The sequence below is a fragment of the Gobio gobio genome (assembly GCF_949357685.1).
Source record: "Gobio gobio genome assembly, chromosome: 1".
NCBI lineage: Eukaryota > Metazoa > Chordata > Actinopteri > Cypriniformes > Gobionidae > Gobio > Gobio gobio.
In genome coordinates this window covers 20,062,474-20,087,217 of record NC_137097.1, presented here as the reverse complement: position 1 = coordinate 20,087,217, position 24,744 = coordinate 20,062,474, and the positions used below count along the sequence as shown (strand labels likewise).

The window sequence follows — 24,744 nt, the reverse complement described above, 5'->3', positions numbered from 1 at the left end:
CACACACACACACACACACACACACACACACACACACACACACACACACACACACACACACACACACACACACACACACACACACACACACACACACACACACACACACACACAGACAAACCCCTTAAAGCTATTTGGTTAATGGGACACAGGAAATGTCCTAATAAACCATGTTTACGTTGTAATATGTAGTATATTTTTAAAGCTATTTGGTTACATTTTAATAAAACATTGTTTATTATGTTTTTAAACACACACATTTTCTTGTAGATTCAGTTTTTTAAATATATGATGGCTACAAATATTTTCAGCAAATTCCTTCTTAAGAACAACATTTTGAGGTATATATGTTGCATATGTTGTCCAAAGTAATATTTGAAAGGAAATGACGTGATTAATTTTGACAAAAAATGATTGTAAATGTCAGAATAGTTATTTTATAAAGTCTAAATGTGAATAAGAGAACTATATTAGTAAGTATTTACTACTAGCAATTACTATTTTAACCAGCAGGTGGTAGCAGAGTACAACTCACTGGCTTAACTCATTTTAAAAATGCATGTGTTAACTCAATTAAATAGGCTTACACACACAACAAAAAGTTTTAAAAAGGACAATATTAGTGAGCAGAATTAGCCTAATAATATGGCTTAAGTATTGTCTGTGAAATTGGGGGAATGATATTACCACTGACTCTCAAATCATTATTTAACTTACCACAACTATCAGTCCAAAATAAATACAGTATATATCAAAAATGTACTTAAATAAGGTTACAATGATAAATTATACAATATACACCAACAAATGCGTTCAATTATATAGTATATCAAATGTAAATATTGTTTAATCATTAAGAGCCTGTGTCAAATGTCCTGAACTGGTTGATGTAACTGTTCTCTGTGAGTGCTGAAGGGCAAATGATGGCTTGGAGCTTAATGTCAGAAAACTTCTACAAATTGTATAAAATAAAAAAGGCACTATGTTTATGATATGGCTCACATATTTAGGTCTAATAACTACATTTTTGTCTATAAAGTCTTAAAACCACATTCTGTGATACAACAATAGTATTTACAAAGAATATGGTGGATTCACAACTGTCATGCCATTCACTGGAAGCAGATCGAGTGATATAAACGGTGAAACAGATGCCATTTAAACTCTTTTCTCTCTCTCTCTCTCTCTCTCTCTCTCTCTCTCTCTCTCTCTCTCTCTCTCTCTCTCTCTCTCTCTCTCTCTCTCTCTCTCTCTCTCTCTCTCACGCACACACACACATATATATAGCCTATAGTGTTTTGTAAAGTTTTTTTTTTTTGAGAAATCTATCGCCAGCACACAGCACATATTTACACATTCAACAAAAGATACTTTTCTGATGACTAAATTCACGTCTCGCGCACGCACTGTACGCTGATACTTGCATAGGCGTATGTGAGAATTCAGACTTTAGTGAGAACATGAATAGATTTCCATTTATTTTATATCAGCTAATGATATTTCTTACCCAAGATCTTCCCCTAAATTTATCACAAACATGAGCAATACATTTAAATAAATAATCGTTTTTCCGATAATAAGCTTACTGATCAACGTGTTAATAAGTTTTCAATTTGTAACAATATAAGTGAGGACATTTAGTCTTGAAATATATTGTCAAAACAAGTTGAAGCATATGAAAGCGCACGTACACACACAGCGCTCTTCTAAACTGTAATTAAGATCACCTGTCTGCAATTATCGTTTCATTATAACCAGATCCAGAGTCCTGCACGGGTCCGATTTTGTAAACCCACAACCGCAGTGCTTAAAACCGCATCCGACCCCACTAAATAAAATCTGCACCCGACCCGACCTCCTTAAAATAGAACCGAGACCCGACCCGCACCCACAATAAAATCAGTTTAGCATATCACATTATAGACACACTTACAAAAATGTTTATTGCCAGCATACAGAAGTTATTACACGACCATTAAAACAAGGACAACTTCAGCCGGGACATTCTAAAACGCTTGAAAAACGCTTAATGTGGCTTAATGTAGGTAAGACACTGTTATAGATGCTCTGTTGGGCGTCGTGACGTCATTACTTGGCGTGGCCTTCATGTTGATAGCCTCCTTTACAGCTACTCGGATTCCTGCGCACTGTTTATAGACGCACTCTCTCTCAGTCGTGTCTTAATTTTATTAATTTGGCATTATTATTTCAACCATGGTAAACTGTTGCTGCATTGTAGGGTGTAACAGCGCAACACATTATCGCCATGGGAAAAAGGCCGAAAATGGATTAACTTTCCACCGCTTTCCTGCTTGGAGGCGTAACCACGGAGACCAAGTATCCGGGGTAACAAAGAGTCGTCGGCTTTCACAAAAGGACGCTGTCAGCTGGATGCAAGAGATGGAATGCACGTGGAAAGGGTGATTGGAACCGTCCGCAACAAGTACACTATTTTGTCAGATAATGTACCGATTCACATGGTGTTGCCATGCAAGGTTGAAGATATGACATTCCTCGATCTGTATGTTGTGCTCTGACAAACATGAGCCCTAGTGTTGTGCTGAAATAAATGTGCATTAAATACAGCCATAAGTGTCTGTTGCATTCATACCCACAATCGTCACAATAAATATAATTAAATTAAATGCATGTGTCTTATAAACAAGAAGCAATAACAGTATAATGTGCTAAAGCAAGAAGTGTCACACACTCAGATGTTTTTCAGTGTTTATTTGCAAGTAGTGCAACCTGAGAACACAGAACGCTGCAGTGCAGTTGGAATGCTTCAAGGTAAAAGGTTACATAGGCTTCGTGATCTGCAGCTCCTGAACCCATACATTTGTGAACTGCACATTTCATATGGATCCAAACCGTTAATAGTTCCAATTTTGTCCATATACCGGGCCCTGGCTTCCCTATTTAACGCATCCCAGTAAATTCCACATCCATTCTCCCAACTCTGCTTATGCTCGTTCGATGGAGTGAGGACTCCTCTGTATGTTTACATTCACGAGGCCATCAACATGGCCGCCACGTCCCAGAATGCAACGCGGCACCCAAGCCCTATTAAGAGACCAAACTCAGTAAACATAATACTAATAACGTATACTATGTACAAAAAAATCAGATGAGCCCAGAAAATGAACGCAACGCGTTTAATTACACGTTAAGCGTTTTCCTCCCATAGAAAACCATTATAAGAAAACGCTTAACGTGGCTTAATGTACTAAGACAGTGTTATTAAGAGACCAAACTCAGGAAACATAACAAAAATACTGTTCGATAGAACAGCTTGTGCTTGGTTTTGTTACCACAGTTATCTGCGTGCTTCCTCAGCGATGAACTTCCACATTTGCGGCTATCTTTTCTTCAATTTCTCATGATCTATCTCGACGACTGCAGTGCAGGCAGATCGCACGCGCGGTTGTGATTCTTCTGGGAGGGCGCGCGCGCGGCCACAAATAAACTGATATGGATTTGAAATTATTTTATCAACTTGAAATACAGGCAAGGCATATTTTTGTAAATGCATATTTTTAGGAACCCATCTACAATATACATACATATATATTGTTATATATAGGCCTATATTCGTTTGCACGTGACTGTTTAAAACCCGTGTTTAGACCCGCGTTTCTCCCTTGTCCGACCCGCACCCGTATCCGACACAGTAGGATGTTTTTCACCCGTTTCAGCAATATTCGCGGGTCACCCGTCAGGTACCCGCACCCGTGCAGGACTCTGACCTGATCCTTACCAGCATTTATCATTTGGCCTGTGGATAGACCAGGTTTATCGTGCTGTCTACTGCATGTTGTAAGTACAAGTTTGCTGAGTTGTTGTGTACAGATCGTGTATTACTTATCTGTTGTGTTGTTTAGAATAAATACCTAATCTGTGTCTTGAATTTCTTGTCCTTCGTCATGTTAATGGCAGCTGAGCCCTTAGGTTAATTGTTCTGTATGAGGTGGTGTTCTTTTGAGTTAGTATATTGCACATCGCCACCTACTTGTCTGGATGTTCATTCTTTCTTTTTCATGTGAAGTAACCTAATGGCCATAGAGAATGTAACAGTATATAATGCAAAATGGTAATTAAAATATTCGTCTTTTGTCAAAATTGTGAGCTGATTTTATTTACTAAATGTAGTAAACAGTTGCGCAGAGAACATGTTTGTGAAGGAGTGATCTAAGGTTAAATGGTTACATTGAATACCTTGTGTTCTTCAGAAAAAGACCTTTTTACAATGTTTTTTCACATTTATTTTTATTTTTAAGAACTTGATAACAACTGAAAACTGGCCATATCCCTTTGTACCAGCCTGATGTTTCACAACTGGTTATATCTAAATATAATGTTGTGTTAGGGCAAACAGAAACCGGCAGTCATTTACAACTTATCATTAACATAAATATTCCACAGTCTCTAGTCTCCACTCTTCTGTTTTGAAAAGTTAATGTATGACAGACAATATACTGGGGCTGATGCTATTTATAAATATAAAATATAGTACAAAGACGTGGTTCTATAAACAAATTAATTTAACTACAGTAGGTAACATGTTGTTCACTGATATTAAAGTTAATAACAAATCTACCGAGACTTATTGAAGATCAGGTTTTCTTTACACTGATCATAAAGACCATACCTTCTTTACTCATTTGAGCAATGCAGACGTCAAAGGGTTAGTTCACCCCAAAATGTAAATTCTGTCATGAATTCCTCTCTCTCGTGTTGTTCTAAACCCATCAGACCTTCGTTCATCTTCAGAACACAAATTAGGATATTTTAAATTATGAGCTCACTGACCTCTCCATAGACAACTTTAATGAACAGTTTAATTTCCCAGAATGGTAGTAAAAATTTCATTAAAATAGTCCATGTGACTCGAGTGGTTCAACCTTCATGTTATGAAGCGACGAGAATACTTCTCATGCGCAAACAAATAAACAAAAATAATGACTTTATTCGACAATGTCTTCTCTTTCCTGTCACTCAAAAATTGAGATTTTATATTATATTTATTATTTAATAATATATTTATCATTGAGAATATCTAGATGTAGATCTATATATTTAGATGTAGAATCTTATAGTCTACATCTTAAAATCATCAATCATAATTAGGTTATTTTCAGGTATTTTTAAACTCAAATGAACTTTATATGTACTTATATATTATACAAATAATTTATTCCCCTAAACAAAACAGTTTTAACTTTTAGACAAAGTCTCTCAGTCTTTAGTAATATTTTCAGCACATCATTGAACAACATGTATTTTAAATATGTATTACACCAATGCATTCAACTCTGAATTTCTGTCATCTCTTTTATTACCGGTATTTGTATTTGTGTACTTCTGTGATGTAGACCCAGCAGTGAACGGGACTTTTATTTTGTTGTGGTGGTGTGACGTCATAAGTCCGCGTCGAGCTCCTGCATGTGTTGATTCGGCTGGAGAAAGGTTTGTGTTTTTAAGTGTTTAAAACTATAGAATCTGTCTTCAAAGTTTTATAGGCAACGCAGATTGAATTACTTATTATTAAATGTAACATTGCATTGCTTTATCTAACATTTATTAACGTCGTGTGAGTAAAGTAACAGAATAAACTCACGAGTTACAGAAGCAGCTTCTCATTTCTCTCTTTATCAGTTCATCATATAAACATTATTCTATATACATTATTATATTTTTCATTATTAGTGTGTAGTGCTAGTGTTGAGTGTCACTGAGACTGAACTAGAGCTGATAGAGACTCAGTTCATCATAAACATGAGTTCAGTCTCTGGAGAGTAGAGATGATGAGAGAAACTGAGCTTTATCACACTCTCTAGTGTTCATTATTAATGTGTAGTGCTAGTGTTGAGTGTGACTGAGACTGAACTAGAGCTGATAGAGACTCAGTTCATCATATAAACATGAGTTCAGTCTCTGGAGAGTAGAGATGATGGAGAAACTGAGCTTTATCACACTCTCTAGTGTTCATTATTAGTGTGTAGTGCTAGTGTTGAGTGTGACTGAGACTGAACTAGAGCTGATAGAGACTCAGTTCATCATATAAACATGAGTTCAGTCTCTGGAGAGTAGAGATGATGGAGAAACTGAGCTTTATCACACTCTCTAGTGTTCATTATTAGTGTGTAGTGCTAGTGTTGAGTGTGACTGAGACTGAACTAGAGCTGATAGAGACTCAGTTCATCATATAAACATGAGTTCAGTCTCTGGAGAGTAGAGATGATGGAGAAACTGAGCTTTATCACACTCTCTAGTGTTCATTATTAGTGTGTAGTGCTAGTGTTGAGTGTTACTGAGACTGAACTAGAGCTGATAGAGACTCAGTTCATCATATATACATGAGTTCAGTCTCTGGAGAGTAGAGATGATGGAGAAACTGAGCTTTATCACACTCTCTAGTGTTCATTATTAGTGTGTAGTGCTAGTGTTGAGTGTCACTGAGACTGAACTAGAGCTGATAGAGACTCAGTTCATCATATAAACATGAGTTCAGTCTCTGGAGAGTAGAGATGATGAGAAACTGAGCTTTATCACACTCTCTAGTGTTCATTATTAGTGTGTAGTGCTAGTGTTGAGTGTTACTGAGACTGAACTGATACTGAACTGGAGCTGAGAGACACACTCAGAGATTTAGTTTGGATTTATTTTTCTTCTGTTAATTATTCTCGTCTTAAACAGGACAAACACACAGAAAAACTCCTGGTGAAGCGACTGAGATCCACGTGACACACTATTATAAAGATGGTGTTTATTAAAGTGGAGAGTGAAGACATAAAGATTGAAGAAACATTGAGAGTGAAACATGAAGAAACTGAGGAACAAAGAGAGAAAGAGGAGAGAGAAGACATGAAGATTGAAGAAACATTGAGAGTGAAACATGAAGAAACTGAGGAACAAAGAGAGAAAGAGGAGAGTGAAGAGATGAAGATTGAAGAAAGATTGAGAGTGAAACATGAAGAAACTGAGGAACAAAGAGAGAAAGAGGAGAGAGAAGACATGAAGATTGAAGAAACATTGAGAGTGAAACATGAAGAAACTGAGGAACAAACAGAGAAAGAGGAGAGAGAAGACGTGAAGATTGAAGAAACATTGAGAGTGAAACATGAAGAAACTGAGGAACAAACAGAGAAAGAGGAGAGTGAAGACGTGAAGATTGAAGAAACATTGAGAGTGAAACATGAAGAAACTGAGGAACACACAGGTTGGTTTCATTCTTAATAGAGATGCACTGATTGCAATTTTCTTGGCCGATTCCGATTTTTTTTGTATGAGATCGGCCGATACCGATTTTTGCGGATTTTATTTGCTTTAATAATTGACAGCATATACAAACAAAAATCCACTTTTTCTTCAAAGCTAAATTTTTTAAATTATAAAATAAATTATTAAACATGACAACAGGATCTTCTCTCACTTAAACAACTCTCAAAAATTTGTTTCTCAGTTCTGTGCCTGGAAAGAAGTAGAAATAACTGAAAATCAGTTGCTTTATGAAACAAAACATTATAAATTGACCTTTTTCTCTTTTTTACTAAAGTACAAAAGATCCTATGAATGAACAAACCTGAAGTGTACAATGCTCCTCCAAATAATAGTTCAGTAATTTGGGTAATAAATGTTGCCAGCTAGGGATGTCACAGTACCAAATGTTTATATATATATATATATATTACATTTACATTTATGCATTTAGCAGACGCTTTTATCCAAAGCGACTTACAACTTGGGGGAACATGAAGCGATAGGTCATGAAGAGTCGAGAAGCGCAATAAGAGCCTGAAATCCTGAGAGCGTGTACATTGCTCGGTGTAGCACAGGCTAGAGTATGGAGGGAAGAAAGAAGAGAAAGAGGAAAGTTTTTTTTTTTTTTTTTTTTTTTTATGAGGTTAAGTACTCGCGGAAGAACAGAGTTTTAAGTTGAATTTTGAATGATGTCAATGAATCTGCGTTTCGGATGGCGTTGGGGAGATCGTTCCACCAGCTAGGAACGTTGAATGAGAATGTTCTGGAAAGGGATTTTTTCCCCCTCTGTGATGGAACCACAAGCCGTCGTTCCTTTGCTGAGCGAAGGCTTCTGGTGGGGGTGTGGATTAGTAGAATGGAGTCAAGGTAAGCAGGAGCTGAGCGCGTGGTGCCTCTGTAGGCAAGCGTCAGCGCCTTGAACTTGATGCGAGCAGCGAGTGGTAGCCAGTGTAGGGAGATGAAGAGAGGTGTGACGTGGGTCCTTTTGGGCTCGTTGTAGACAAGGCGTGCTGCTGCATTCTGGAAAAATTTCTGCTGCAGTCTCGAAATAACCAGGGCCTGGACAAGAAGCTGTGTTGTGTGCTCTGTTAGGAACGGTCTAATCTTCCTGATGTTGTGGAGCGCAAACCTGCATGAGCGAGCTGTCTTAGCAATGTGTTCTCTGAAAGACAGCTGGTCATCAAATGTTACTCCAAGATTTCTGACTGACTTTGATGGGGAAATCACAGATGTACCTAACTGGATGGTGAAGTCATGTTGTATGGTAGGACTGGCGGGGAAGATGAGAAACTCAGTCTTTGCCAGGTCTAGCTGCAGGTGATTTTTTCTCATCCATGCAGAGATGTCAGCCAGACAGCTGGAGATTCGTGCAGCTACTGTGGGGTCGTCGGGATGAAATGAAAGGTAAAGCTGAGTGTCATCAGCATAGCAGTGGTACGAGAAGCCATGTGCCTGAATGATGGGTCCCAATGAAGTAGTGTAGATGGAGAAGAGGAGAGGACCAAAACACTGAGCCCTGGGGAACCCCAGTGGATGTGCTTGGGATTCCTCTCCTCTCCAGGTAACCTTGAAAGACCTACCTGTGAAATAAGACTCAAACCAAAGGAGTGGAGTCCCTGTGATGCCCAGTGATGAGAGGGTGGACAGAAGAATCTGATGATTGACCGTGTCAAAGGCCGCAGATAGATCGAGCAGCACGAGGACTGATGATTTGGAGTCAGCTTTGGCTGTCCGCAGGGCTTCAGTGACCGACAGTAGTGCAGTCTCTGTGGAGTGGCCCCTTTTGAAACCCGATTGGTTGATGTCCAGCTGATTATACTGCGATAGGAAGGATGAAACCTGGTTGAAAACAACTCGTTCAATAGTTTCAATACGTTCAATATATATACAGGGAGTGCAGAATTATTTGGCAAGTTGTATTTTTGAGGATTAATTTTACAACATTAATAATTAAACAACAACCATGTTCTCAATGAACACAAAAAACGTATTAATATCAAAGCTGAATATTTTTGGAAGTGGTTTTTAGTTTTAGCTATTTTAGGGGGATATCTGTGTGTGCAGGTGACTATTACTGTGCATAATTATTAGGCAACTTAACAAAAAACTAATTTATACCCATTTCAATTATTTATTTTTACCAGTGAAACCAATATAACATCTCAACATTCACAAATATAAATTTCTGACATTCAAAAACCAAACAAAAACAAATCAGTGACCAATATAGCCACCTTTCTTTGCAAGGACACTCAAAAGCCTGCCATCCATGGATTCTGTCAGTGTTTTGATCTGTTCACCATCAACATTGCGTGCAGCAGCAACCACAGCCTCCCAGACACTGTTCAGAGAGGTGTACTGTTTTCCCTCCTTGTAAATCGCACATTTGATGATGGACCACAGGTTCTCAATGGGGTTCAGATCAGGTGAACAAGGAGGCCATATCATTAGATTTTCTTCTTTTATACCCTTTCTTGCCAGCCACGCTGTGGAGTACTTGGACGCGTGTGATGGAGCATTGTCCTGCATGAAAATCATGTTTTTCTTGAAGGATGCAGACTTCTTCCTGTACCACTGCTTGAAGAAGGTGTCTTCCAGAAACTGGCAGTAGGACTGGGAGTTGAGCTTGACTCCATCCTCAACCCGAAAAGGCCCCACAAGCTCATCTTTGATGATACCAGCCCAAACCAGTACTCCACCTCCACCTTGCTGGCGTCTGAGTCGGACTGGAGCTCTCTGCCCTTTACCAATCCAGCCACGGGCCCATCCATCTGGCCCATCAAGACTCACTCTCATTTCATCAGTCCATAAAACCTTAGAAAAATCAGTCTTGAGATATTTCTTGGCCCAGTCTTGACGTTTCAGCTTGTGTGTCTTGTTCAGTGGTGGTCGACTTTCTGCCTTTCTTACCTTGGCCATGTCTCTGAGTATTGCACACCTTGTGCTTTTGGGCACTCCAGTGATGTTGCAGCTCTGAAATATGGCCAAACTGGTGGCAAGTGGCATTTTGGCAGCTGCACGCTTGACTTTTCTCAGTTCACGGGCAGTTATTTTGCGCCTTGGTTTTTCCACACGCTTCTTGCGACCCTGTTGACTATTTTGAATGAAACGCTTGATTGTTCGATGATCACGCTTCAGAAGCTTGGCTATTTTAAGACTGCTGCATCCCTCTGCAATATATCTCACTATTTTTGACTTTTCTGAGCCTGTCAAGTCCTTCTTTTGACCCATTTTGCCAAAGGAAAGGAAGTTGCCTAATAATTATGCATAGGGTTGGGTATCGTTTGGGTTTTTTCGATTCCGGTGCCAAACCGATACATTTAAAACGGTTCCGGTGCCTAAACAGTGCCTGAACCGATACTTTTTTTTTTTTTTTAAAGGCCACAAAACGAGGTGGATGACATTAAATGTCGCTTTTTATTTATTTATTTTTTATTTAAATTGAACCATTTATTAAAAGTTTAATGTATAATTAAATGTATGAATATAAATAAATACAAAACACAATTTACTTATTTACAAATTATAATTGACTTATTTACAAATTCACAGTAAAACCTAAGCCACCTAACCCAACTACAACAAGCCTAATATAACTCTTAATTACAATAATAACAGCAGTAGTCTGTATTCTTGGTATGCTACTAACCAGCTTCGAGCTTCAGCTCTTTTTTGAAATATGATCATATTCTCTGGCTAAATATTTTAGAACGCATCGTCTTAATGTTTCCATGGCGACGCGTCATGTTTCTCATATGATGACACAGCAGCCGCAATAGCGCTGACAGCTCAGCTGTATCGGGTTTATTTCGTTTTTTCTTTTTATTCAAAATATTCACAAACTTCTTAACTGTGTCACGAACTATCTGATGTTCAAATGTGTGAGTGAATGTGTGTTAGTTGATCTATAAAGCGCAATGGGCGGCGCCATGTTAGTTTGCGCCTCAGAATCGGATCTGTCGGATTTACAACACTTGAGAGCATTCTCGCCTCACGAAATACATGAAAGTAAGTGACCAGTGAACTGGAAGAAGAACAGAGTAAACGCTATAGTTACTATATAATGTGCATGTATCTGATGTGAATAAAACATGTAACGTTAGTCAAATTATAATCGTCTGAAAGGATTGTCATAGCCGCTTTCATAGACATCAGGGTGTGTTTTTTGCTAGTAGCCTACTTATGAGCATTTAAATGTCTGAAACCTGAAATAAACATGATGTCGTTGAAAACACTGAATAGTTGTCATGAGTTTTGATGTGACCAGCGCTGAGCGTCTGTCTCTGGCTCAGCCAAAGCGCGAAAGCACGTTTGAATTTTGGCACCGAAATGAGGAACCGAAATCTGCGTTCTGATTCGGTCCGGTACATACCGGTTATATAAGTACCGGTGCCATATTGGAACCGGATTTCGGTACCCAAGCCTAATTATGCACACCTGATATAGGGTGTTGATGTCATTAGACCACACCCCTTCTCATTACAGAGATGCACATCACCTAATATGCTTAATTGGTAGTAGGCTTTCCAGCCTATACAGCTTGGAGTAAGACAACATGGATAACGAGGATGATGTGGTCAAAATACTCATTTGCCTAATAATTCTGCACTCCCTGTATATGTATGTATATATATATATATATATATATTCTATATCAGGGCTCTACATAGTGACCATTTTGCGCCTGAAAATTACTGCGTGCGACTGCGGAAAAATATTTAGGCGCACCGGTGCGAGTAACCCGATCGATTCTCATGAACAGATGCATAATACAATCGGAATAAAAACAACAACTGCCAAAGGGCATCAACACTGACTGAGCAACTGTTTCGTTTCGTGCTGCAATCGACTGCTTTTCATGCCTTCTGTCAGCAGAGCATGTGCAAAAAACGTGTGCAACGGACTACACTTCCCAGATTGTTTACAAGGTGAAACGTACTCGGTTACTCACGTAACCTCGGTTCCCTGAGAGAGGGAACGAGTATTGCGTTATGGGGAAACTCCTTTTCTCAAGAATATGAAGCAAAAACTTTATTAAATAAAATGTCTTATGTAAAACGCAGTGCACCTGCACAGCCGATAGAACAGCGCGAGCTGCACGCTGATTGGCTGTGCCGCGGCAACTGCAGGAGCCTGTGGCGAGGTGGCTGAGAGAGCGAATCCAATAGGGGTCGCTAGAATTCCCGCCGAACAAGGTCAATTGAATTTGCATATTCGAGGCTATATAAGACCGTGTTTTGCCATAGGATATCAGGTTTAAATAGAACAGGGAGACCCGACGAATCGAGTCTGTTAATAAAGACTGGCAAAACCTATTAAATGGCAAGGATACCAGCTTGCAAAGCTTTGTCTTCCAGTTTATAGAATCTGATAAAAGTGGACGGAGAGGCCCAGCCTGCCGCCGCACAGATATCTTTTAGCGGTATGCCGCATGACCATGCCCATGCCCATGACGAGGCCATGCCTCTAGTCGAATGGGCTTTAATGCCTATAGGGCAAATGAGGTCTTTAGATTTATAAGCCATAGAGATAGCGTCCACTATCCAGTGTGAGAGTCTCTGCTTTGTGACAGCATGTCCTTTAGTGCGGCCACCGAAGCATACAAAGAGCTGTTCCGATTGCCTGAAGGGGGCGGAACGCTCTAAATATAGTCTCAGCGCTCTGACTGGGCAGAGCAGATTAGCGTCCTTTTCGTCTTGCAACGCGGGCAAGGCCGAAAGAGAAATCACCTGTGCCCTAAAGGGAGTAGAAAGCACTTTAGGAACATAACCGTGTCTAGGTTTGAGGATGACTCTGGAGTTGTTAGGCCCAAACTCAAGACAGGAAGCACTCGCGGAGAGCGCGTGCAAATCACCCACTCGCTTGACTGAGGCCAGTGCCAGCAGAAAAGCGGTTTTAAGTGAGAGGTGCTTTATGCTCACAGACTGAAGTGGTTCAAAGGTGGAGCCCTTCATGGCGTCCAACACTGTAGCAAGCTCCCATATCGGGACTGAGGGGGGGCGAGGCGGATTCAGCCTTTTGGCCCCTTTAAGAAAGTGTACGATAAGCTCGCTTTTCCCCAGTGATTGTCCCGCGATGCAAGCATGATAAACTGCTATGGCAGCAACGTATACTTTGAGTGTGGAGGGGGAACGACCCGCGTCCATTAGCTCTTGAAGGAAGGCGAGCACTTCTGTTCCCTCGCACGAGACTGCGTCAAGGTTTCGTGCTGTACACCAGTTAGAGAAAACCGACCATTTCAGTGCATAGAGCCGCTTGGTTGCGGGGGCTCTAGCTTCAGAAATAGTGTTCAGAACAGAGAGGTTTGCGGGTATCCGTTGATGAGCCATACGTGGAGAGCCTCCAGCTCGGGATGGGGACACCAGATTTTTCCTCTCGCCTGCATGAGGAGATCTTTCTTCAGCGGAATTGGCCATGGGGCTGCGTCTGACATGAGAGTCAGTTCTGAGACCCATATTTGGTTCTTCCACAACGGGGCTATTAAGAGCACTGTGGATTTGGTTTCCCTGATCTTTTTGATGGCCTGTGGCAACATCGCGATTGGGGGAAAAGCATACAGAGGGAGTCTGGGCCAGGCATGGGCCAGTGCATCCCTGCGTTTGCAGAAAAATATTGGGCAGTGAGCATTGTCTTCGGATGCGAAAAGATCTACTTTTGCTTCGCCGAAGTTGTTCCAAATCAACTGAATTGTAAAAGGGTGAAGAGACCATTCCCCGGGGGGAATGCTGCCTCTGGATAACATATCTGGACCTTGATTCAGGATACCTGGCACGTGAGCTGCTCTCAGGGAGCTCAGGTAGTGCTCTGCCCATATAAGGAGGTGTTTCGCCATGGAATGTAGGGAGCCTGATTTCAGGCCGCCCTGGCGATTTATATAGGATACCACTGACATGTTGTCTGTTCAGACCAAGACATGGTGACCCTTTATGTACGGAAGGAAAGCTTTCAGCGATAGAATGACCGCTTTCATCTCTAGACAGTTTATGTGCAGCTTTTTCTCTGACAAAGCCCATTGGCCAGAGACTGGCTTGTCCTTGTGTAGGGCGCCCCAACCTAGGTTGGATGCATCTGTCGAGACCACTTTCCGCTTCGTAACTGTACCCATAGTAACACCTGTCTGATACCAGGTGGTCGCCTTCCAAGGAGCCAGAGCTTTGAGACAGTTGTGGTTCACTTTGATGCGAAACTGGCCCGATCGCCATACGCGGGCCGGGACGCGGGAATTCAATCAGCGTTGAAGGGGCCGCATGTGTAACAGACCCAGTTTGAGTACTGCCGAGGCCATAAGACCTAGCATCTTCTGGAAACGTTTGAGAGGAATGTAAACGCCGTCTCTGAACGATGCCGCCATGCTCTGAATAGAGAGGGCGCGCTGTGACGTAAGCCGCACCCTCATCTGTATTGAGTCTATGACTGTACCCAGAAATGATATCCTCTGGGTAGGAGACATTGAGCTCTTGGCGGTATTGATCCTGAGACCCAAGCATTCTAGATGTTTGAGGAGCCAGAATTTGTGTATCATCAACTGTGCCTCTGATTGGGCTATGACAAGCCAATCGTCGAGGTAATTGAGTACCCGCATGCCTTTCAGTCTCAGCGGGGCTATGGCCGCGTTCAGTAAAAGCCTGACTCGCTTTGCGTCGGGTGCACGGTTTCGACCGCTCCCTTTTCTAACAGTTTCGATACCTCGGCGTGGACCACGTGACTCACGCTGCCTTTTACTGAGGTCTCGACCACGGCGCGAAAGCGCGGGGGTCTGCGAGCGATCTGTAGTGAGTAACCTCATTTTATGTTCAACACCCAATTTGATATACCGGGAATGGCCTACCAGGCCTGTGCCCGTGAAGCCAGGGGCTGAATTAGTAACGGGGGTGGGCCGCTTAGTGATAGGGACCCGGTAACCCGGTTGCTTTGTGTTTATCCTTTGCGGCGTGCACTGGGTAGTGGGCGCGCACATTACATTTGTGGCACAGGACAGCGTGTGAGCTGTGAGGGGGGTGTTTGAGTGTAGGGGTGCATACTGTGAAGTGTGCACAACATATACAGAGAAAAAGCTCTTTTTGAGATTTATTTGGGTCGCCATGACAACGGTGTTTGTGTGCAGGCGAGCGCTTTTGATAATGGGCTCGTTGACTGCGAAAACGGAGTCGCCAGTCACCTGGTTGAAGGGAACTGGGAGACTGAGAGAGAGTGGTGGGAGTCCGGCCAAGGCAAGACCTGGCCACCTTCTCTTTCCTCTTACGGCTAGGATGGCTTCGGTGGTTCGGGTTTCAACGTAGCTCGAGGTCGAGGTCCCCGGAACTCAGACTGCCTGATGCGGCTCGTAGAGCGTAAGCGCTGTCGATGCCTAGACGTCGAGCGCTGCCTTGAAGTCGGCGGTGCAGCCATGGCGGGTTGGGGCGGCGCTTTGTGCCGGCCAGACGAGGAGCTAGAGCGTTTGGGGAGAAAGTGCTTCATAGCATGCGGCGCTTTCTGTGCCTCCGTGAAACGCTCGGCGAAGCCAACCACCGCCGGGCCGAACAAACCAGAGGAGGAGATGGGGGGCATCCAGAAAGGAGGCTTTGTCGGCGTCCTTCATCTCCGTGAGGTTCAGCCATAAGTGGCGTTCTAAAACAGTCAGGTTGGCCATAGTCCTTTCGATGGCCTGCGCATTGGCTTTGGTAGCGCGCAGAGCGAGGTCTGTGGCGCTGCGCAGGTCTTTCAGGATTTTAGAATCAGGAACAGACTCGTCCAGAGCCTTGTTGAAGTTTGGCCTTGTACACCTGAAGGACAGCCATGGTGTGTAGTGCTGAAGCGGCTTGGCCAGCGGAGGCGTATGCTCGACTGGTGAAAGCTGAGTTAGAGCGACACGGTTTGGAGGGGTCCTGAGCCCTGGCCTGCCATCCCCTGGAGGAGGGCGGGCAGAGGTGCGCAGCAACGGCCTCTTCGAGGGGAGGAAAACCCTCGTATCCTTTTTCCTTAGCGCCGTCAACAGAGGAGAGCACTGGGGAAAACGAGGATTTAGCACGAGCTGAGAAGGGGGCTTTCCACGCCTTAGTTAGCTCGTCGTGGACTTCAGGAAAGAAGGGAGCGTTCTTGTGAGGGGAGGAAAGGCGGCGGCTTTGCAGGAACCACTCGTCCAGCCTGCTTCGCGTTGTCTCCTGGGGGAGAGACCACTCGAGCCCGAAGTCTCCCACAGCGTCAGTGAGCACGCAGATCAGCTCAGCATCAGCGCTGGACTTAGAGCTTGTGGCGGTCTGCGTCGAAGCAGGGGGCTCTGAGACAGAGTTCGACCAGTCGCGTCCAACGAAAGGCTGTCCTCCTCCTCCTCTTCCTCTTCCGCTGCTGGTCCACCGAAGGAAACGGAACAGGCCGCTGTGAGTGAGGGGCGCTGTTCCTCCTGGGTGAACTTCACCGGCGAGAGCGAGGCACGTGGAGAATGACTCGGTGTGCAGTCGCTCGAGCGCTCAGGTGGCCTCTGGTCACGGCGCTTCTTCTTGCGCGGTTCGAGAGGCGCGGGCTGGGCGGGGACTTCTAGGCTGGCGAGACGAGCCCTGAGGGTCTGTAGCGCCATCTCGTCGCACTCGGGGCAGCCGCCCTTGGAGAGTGCGAGTTCGGCGTGGTCCCATCCAAGGGATGCCACGCAGAGGATGTGGCGGTCCCCGCCGAGGAGAGGTGCTCTGCACGAAGCACAGGAAGGGCGAGGCATTTGAAACAACGCCTCGCTGCTCTTTTTGAAAGCGGGGTTGCGGCGGCAACGCACGCGCTAATGACACACAGACACAAATAAAGGATATTATGCTGGATGGCGAAGCTGGAACGGCAGGGGGCTGAAGGCAGAGACCAGGTGGGGAATCCGGCGTCCTCAGGGCTGCAGGTAGTTCTGCTTGAGTGCTTGTTCGACGGCGGGGCTTCAATTCCGAAGATCAGCGAAGAAAGGTATCGCTGAAGGAGATTAAATCTGATATCCTATGGCAAAACACGGTCTTAGATAGCCTCGAATATGCAAATTCAATTTACCTTGTTCGGCGGGAATTCTAGCGACCCCTATTGGATTCGCTCTCTCAGCCGCCTCGCCACAGGCTCCTGCAGTTGCCGCAGCACAGCCAATTCTATCGTTTTACATAAGAAATTTTTTCTTTGTTTCTTTGCAGCCAAAATTAACTAGAAATACCACATTTGGATGATCATAAACAAGGTCAGAAATTAACAGTGGCTTGGGGCAAAAATGCCACCAAAAATGAATAAATAAGAAATAATTAAAAAATGCCCCTGTATGAGTTCTTGATTTAATCTTTATCAGCTGCAGTCCATAACATTTATTGTTTAAAAATGACTAGATGCATATGAGTGAGTACATCATGAATCCATTTTCCAAACCATGTTTGTATTAGGGATGGGCTACAGTGGTCGAGTAATCGAGTACTCGAACGTGACAGCGATCATCGATCATGAGAATGATGATCGCCCTGAAAAAAAAATATTTGTCTCTTTTTTATTAGTTATTGCATCGTTTTGCGGAGGTCTGATTGGTTAGCGTTTTACAGCGCGCCTCCAGACCGCGGCAAAATAAAGGCGTGCACTGCAGTGATGTCTGGAATCATGAGATCATTAAATGGTTAGTGCAAGATGTGCAGCGCCAATCTGCATAGCATTATAATGAGAGAACACGATGGAAATAGAATGCTGTAAATGATCTGTGCTTAGTTCCCCGTGTATCAGCTGATCCACAGAGAAACTAGCGAGAACACTCAGACTAGCGCGTGAAGTTCATGTGAGCATCCGCGTCCTTATCTGCAGATGCACGTTGTAAGATACTTTTATGTTGTCTATATCTGATTAATCTAATATAAGAAGCGTTTGGTTGAGCTTAATAAGCTAGAAAAGCGCTGCCGTTATACCGGCTGTTCTTCATTCTCTTCAGTTTCAGCTCAAACGCATATTTCATGCTCGACATGATGGTTTAGAGACGGTCATATTCTTTTCAGATAGGCTATTTCTTTCTCAGAATCATTGATATTAGTAATGCAGCACTGCTATACTGTTCTCGTATTTTTTAACAGTAGACCTAGTTTATTTAAAGTTGGTTTTTCGCTATGAGTTCGAAAACGCGCAGTGATGTCTGTAAACGCTTCGATCATGAATAATAAAATTAAGTGCATGATGTGCAGAGTCAATCTGTCAAAGCATTATAATGAGAACAGGATTTTAATAAAATGTTGTTTCTGTGTGCTTTCGTTGTCCGTGTATGAGCGTTGTTAAGGGAAGACCGCATTCAAAATGTTCTGTTTCAAACCATAGCCTGTAAAATCTAGCGCGCTGAAGTTCACGTGCGCATTCACGTCCTTTTGTGTTGATTTATGTCGTAATAGGTTCATAATAATCTTCATATTAATATTGATATATGGTGCGTTTGGTTGAGTTTATTAACCAGCTAGCAAGCTCTGCAGGGTGGTGTTATTTCACAGTTTCAGCTCAAAGGCAATGCTCGATATGACTTGGTTATTTGAGACGGTCATTTTATAAAGATGTTTCTTTTTCAAAGACATTTATGCATCATAATCTAGCAGTTATTTTTTGTTTTATATGTTCATGTTTTCATATACCCGTTTTCATGTCACGTTTGTATTTGTCAACAACCATTTTCATAACAGTATTTTCATTATTTCAATGACGGACATGCCCCGCCCCCTGCACATGCCCCGCCCCCAATTACTCGAGTACTCGTTTTTGAGACCTATCGATGATCGAAATGAGAAATTGACAAAAATGCCCATCCCTAGTTTGTATCTTACCCTGAATTACTACGGTACACATACAGGGAGTGCAGAATTATTAGGCACGTTGATTTTCTGATCATATTTTTTTTCCAGGCACATTTGACCAATTCCAAACCACAGTAATCCTAATAACTACTATTGATTTAGTATTTAATAATGTATAAGTGATATATAATTGTTCATGAAGGCTGGAAATGAAAATCACCTTATATTCAGGTGTGCAGAATTATTAGGCATGTTTTCTTTTACAGATAAATTGAGCCAAAAAAGAGATTTAACTCAGACTGAAAAGTCAAAAAGTATTAAATGCCCATGAGAAGGATGCAATACTAATGCAATACTAGACATTGCAGTTAAGGCATGACCATTGGACAGTGAAATGCTCGTTGGGTCAGCAGGATCTGACAAAAACAGGTGGTGAAGAAAAGACACCTGTTAACTGCAAAAGAATGAAGAATTAAGGTGAAGAATTAAGGGTGAAACCATCAGGAACCCTTTAGTCTCCAGCGCCACCATTTTCCAAAGCTGCAACCTACCTGGAGTCTCCAGAAGTGCAAGGTGTCAGGATCTCAGAGACTTCAGTTAGGTAAAGAATCCTAAAAAATGACCCCCACTAGATAAGAATCACAAGCTGAAGTGTTGTAAAATACATGAAGAAGGTTTTTTTATAGGCTTTATGGACAGATAGGTTGAGAGTGACTCTTGAAGGACCAGCACCACATCCTCTAGTACCACTGTTTGAAGAATTCATCTTCCAGAATCTGGCAGTACGTTTTGGGAGTTCATTTTAGTCCATCCTGAAGTCCGTTTTGCAGAGATGGACTAAAATGAACTCCCAAAACGTACTGCCAGATTCTGGAAGATGAAGCCTATAAAAAAACCTTCTTCATGTATTTTACAACACTTCAGCTTGTGATTCTTATCTAGTGGGGGTAATTTTTTAGGATTCTTTACCTAACTGAAGTCTCTGAGATCCTGACACCTTGCACTTCTGGAGACTCCAGGTAGGTTGCAGCTCTGGAAAATGGTGGCGCTGGAGACTAAAGGGTTCCTGATGGTTTCACCCTTAATTCTTCACCTTAATTCTACATTCTTTTGCAGTTAACAGGTGTCTTTTCTTCACCACCTGTTTTTGTCAGATCCTGCTGACCCAACGAGCATTTCACTGTCCAATGGTCATGCCTTAACTGCAATGTCTAGTATTGCATTAGTATTGCATCCTTCTCATGGGCATTTAATACTTTTTGACTTTTCAGTCTGAGTTAAATCTCTTTTTTGGCTCAATTTATCTGTAAAAGAAAACATGCCTAATAATTCTGCACACCTGAATATAAGGTGATTTTCATTTCCAGCCTTCATGAACAATTATATATCACTTATACATTATTAAATACTAAATCAATAGTAGTTATTAGGATTACTGTGGTTTGGAATTGGTCAAATGTGCCTGGAAAAAAAATATGATCAGAAAATCAACGTGCCTAATAATTCTGCACTCCCTGTACTTATTCTCCCCACTGTAAATTGCACAGGAAAGCATACTTATTATTAATTTATAATAATTCAATTTTAATTTCTTAATTTTTAGGTTATATACAAACTGATATATTTTTAAACTGCCAAAATGATGCAGATTTTTGGTCTGACCGCCCAGAAATACTCCTATCATCAATACATCCTTGATCAAACGGCTGCAAAATTCAACCCAACCCCCAAATTTAACCCTAAGTTTTCAGGATTGCTTGAAAATTAAAGGCAGGCATTTTTCATTAAAGGTCCCATGGCATGGCATTTTTCTATTATTTTATAATGTTTCCTGAGCTGTACTTATATTGTTAGTATGACTTTTACATCATAAAATGTCATAATTTAGAAATAAAAGGCATTTTTTATATACTGCTGTTTGCCCTGTGGCTGAATGCCCTGCTTCAAGAGGCGTGTCTGCTGTGAGACTTCAGTAAAAACACCCACTGTTGTGATTGGCTGACATCTTTGCATTTTATATGAGCGGAGGGGGCGTGGTTTATCGAGGCACGAGCAGGCACGAGTCTGCCAGGGAGACGGATGGACCTGAGTTCACTTCACATCAGTTCTCAGCATGTCTGAACTGTTTTAGTTACAGCATATACTTTAGGTTATTAGTCTATTTCTATTATAGTCTAGTTTTTATTTCTGTCACTCATGTCAGAAAGTTAGTAACTTTAGTAAATTATGGATCAGCGCTGACTGGAGACGCGAACCGTTTAGAACGATTCAGTCCGATTTGGTGAACTGATTCGGTTCACTAAAAAGAACTGGTTCAAAAGAAAGATCGTTCGCGAACCGGACATCACTAATGTATCAGAGACTGAGCTCAGCGATTGCTAACAAAGTTATTTATAGTAACTACTGAGTTATGAGAGCGCTGTCAGTCAGCGCGAGTTTATTGTGTTTGTATCTGAGAGTTCTGAATAAACAGTCACACCGAGTCCGTCTCTTCATCATTATTCTACCAACTTTGTAACACATGCAAAGTACCATTACAGCTGTCGAGATGAACGAGTTAAAAGTAAGTGTTGATAATAGCATTATTTTTAAAATAAAATAAAAGCGTCAGTGACGCGCGTTGAGTACACAGCGCAAACAAAGACACAACAGCAGTAATCGGATGTAATCCAGTTTATTGTGGGGCTAGGCTGGCTAGCCCGGATATGCTCAAGCTTACCCCCCTTCTGCTTAATCTCACGCCGCGTTTGGTGCCTCCGCTGTGGGCCAGATGCAGTACTGTGGGTCGGGGATGTTGAAGGCCGAGCTTCGGCGTGTGTGAGGTTTATCTCTGCTGATGTTGAGCAGAAACTCATGACTGTATGCACATTTTAGAACCGATAGACGCGACGAGGACGTACAAAAACACTGACTCACAAGATATAAAACACGAAAACACCGTTCTGTCTGGAGAGAGAGAAGCCGCATTGTGTGCACGAATAATAAATAATTAGCTACACATCAGAAATCACTGATCACAGATCAGAAGGAACTGAAAAAACACTCCAAACACTGAGAAACTGCCAGCGTTCACTCGTTCACAAGCAATGATGCAATGATCTCTCGACGAGCGTTTGCATGGGCGTGCCAGATTCTCTGGGCGGAGGAAAGGGAGGAAACCGTGCCTGCTTGGACGTCAAACCAGGAGACTTCAGGATTGGCTCGTCTGGCCTGTCATTTTCTCAAAGGCAGAGAAAGACAGCCACAACTCGGTTTTACACCGATCAACATTTCTATCCACTTGGGGACAATATTCAGGCTAGGGGAACTCATATTAATGTTGAAAAACCTCATAAAATGAAAATTTCATGCCATGGGACCTTTAAAGCTTAACTCTGCAAGACAGTGGCCCTCCAGGACCAAAGCTGCCCACCCCTGATCCCTAGGATAGGATAGGTTATATATCATTTACTACCGTATGCCCTGGTAATGATGCTTTAAATGTCTAAATTGTTTTATGGATGTTTTTTTGCCCTAGACCTCATGGCATTGAAAAAGGCAAGTCATGAACTTGATGAAAGGGAAGAAGAGAAAGACCATTATGATAAACACCATGACTTCATGACTGGAGAAAGATCGACACGGGCTAAAAAAACGTCCTCACAAAAAAGAGACCAAAAGACAGGAACTAAAAGTTATTTCACTTGCCAACAGTGTGGAAAGAGTTTCACTGTTAAACAAAACCTTAAAGTCCACATGAGAATTCACACTGGAGAGAAGCTTTACACCTGCCAACAGTGTGGAAAGAGTTTCACTGATAAACAAAACCTTAAAGTCCACATGAGAATTCACACTGGAGAGAAGCCTTACACCTGCCAACAGTGTGGAAAGAGTTTCAAACAACAAGGAAACCTTAAAGTCCACATGAGGATTCACACTGGAGAGAAGCCTTACACCTGCCAACAGTGTGGAAAGAGTTTCACTGATAAACAAAACTTTAAAGTCCACATGAGAATTCACACTGGAGAGAAGCTTTACACCTGCCAACAGTGTGGAAAGAGTTTCACTGATAAACAAAACCTTAAAGTCCACATGAGGATTCACACTGGAGAGAAGCCTTACACCTGCCAACAGTGTGGAAAGAGTTTCAAACAACAAGGAAACCTTAAAGTCCACATGAGGATTCACACTGGAGAGAAGCCTTACACCTGCCAACAGTGTGGAAAGAGTTTCACTGTTAAACAAAACCTTAAAGTCCACATGAGAATTCACACTGGAGAGAAGCTTTACACCTGCCAACAGTGTGGAAAGAGTTTCACTGTTAAACAAAACCTTAAAGTCCACATGAGGATTCACACTGGAGAGAAGCTTTACACCTGCCAACAGTGTGGAAAGAGTTTCACTGATAAACAAAACCTTAAAGTCCACATGAGAAGTCACACTGGAGAGAAGCTTTACACCTGCCAACAGTGTGGAAAGAGTTTCAGACAACAAGGAAACCTTAACGTTCACATGATAATTCACACTGGAGAGAACCCTTACATCTAGCCTGGTTTTACCAGACTCTCGTACATTTCATTTGTACATAGAGTCTGGCCACTCTCCATTGACAAGCGTTTACTTCCTTGAAGGCGGGTTCTCTGGTGAAGTTTAAAACTATTGGATCTGCCAAGAGTCACTCTGGATCTGCCTAACCAATCACTAACGTTTGGTCGTGACGTATGTCATGCGCCGTTCGCCTTTGATTCTCACATTAACTGAGCACACCACCTCATTGTCAGTGATAAAACCTTGTGCATTTGGATTGTTATTTATTCACGGTGGAGAGGAGAGTTTTGTGTTCGGAACGCGCTGCTCTCGTGGTGCATATCTCGTGCAATCATAACATGATTGTATGCTGTCAATAAAATGTCATATGCTTGGTATGATAAGAATAAATGCTGCCGTGCCGTGAATAACAGCCCAATTCAAATGTTTACGTGCTTTTCTTCTTTTATTTTTTGAGCGGTGATGAAATATTTTGCTCTTGTAAACACTTGCCAGTATTTAAAGAAATACAAGTCTAGAAATGCAAATTACAGCTCACGCAACCGCACAGTGCTCTGAAAGGGTCTATAAAGGATATAAACAGTGAGTTTTGAAGTGATATATTCTTGAAAACTCAGAGATGTGGATTCGGACAGCAATTACATTACCACACGACCTTGGTGTTTGTCAAAAGCAGTCGATAATTCAGCCTGGGGTTTTTCTCGCGGGTGGTGGGAGACGGACGGCTTCAGCAACTCCTTCACCACTAACGGAGCGAACTTAATACATTTCCCGGACCACAACATCAGCAGTGGTTGTTCTTGCTCCGTGTAACGGGAGTTCGTTTGTTCAGGGAAGAAGGAGGCGAGAACTGGCGAACGTTTAACAACTTTTAATCAAATAATAAACACAAAATGAAAGTAAAAGCGGCAGCCCCTCACGGACGACTGCCGCGCACAAACATAACAAAACACAACTTAAAATCCAGGCCTGGTCCTCTCTCGTCCTTCACCGGTGTCGCTCGTCCTTATATGCCTCCGTGCTCCCTCATGAGAGGACTCGAGACCGGTGTGTCTCAATCACGTACACCGGTGTCACTCGCTCGTCCACCTCGCCACACTCCGGTTTTAACATTCGTCAGCGCTGCCACACACTCGCATCTTTCACCGCCGCCATTACTGAACTACAACTCAAACTAGCGCACGACATCAACGTCATCGCTCTCAGCCACTCC

The 24,744-nt window shown here is 42.4% G+C and overlaps 1 protein-coding gene across 1 annotated transcript; it reads left to right on the top strand.

The window, feature by feature from the left end:
• The first annotated feature begins 5,413 nt into the window (after nucleotides 1-5,413).
• LOC307130642 (uncharacterized protein) lies at nucleotides 5,414-24,402 on the top strand. The gene is made up of 3 exons (XM_079823732.1): nucleotides 5,414-5,466; nucleotides 6,697-7,219; nucleotides 22,522-24,402. Exons 2-3 carry the CDS (start codon nucleotides 6,760-6,762, stop codon nucleotides 23,529-23,531), a joined length of 1,470 nt encoding a protein of 489 aa, XP_079679858.1. The 5' UTR covers nucleotides 5,414-5,466; nucleotides 6,697-6,759; the 3' UTR covers nucleotides 23,532-24,402.
• Nucleotides 24,403-24,744: the final 342 nt, after the last annotated feature.

Bases quoted from the DNA above. Each gene is read 5' to 3' on its own strand.
- LOC307130642 (XM_079823732.1), top strand. From the start codon at position 6,760: ATGGTGTTTATTAAAGTGGAGAGTGAAGACATAAAGATTGAAGAAACA. The intron at 7,220-22,521 runs GTTGGTTTCATT...TTTTTGCCCTAG, and splicing joins AGAAACTGAGGAACACACAG to ACCTCATGGCATTGAAAAAG.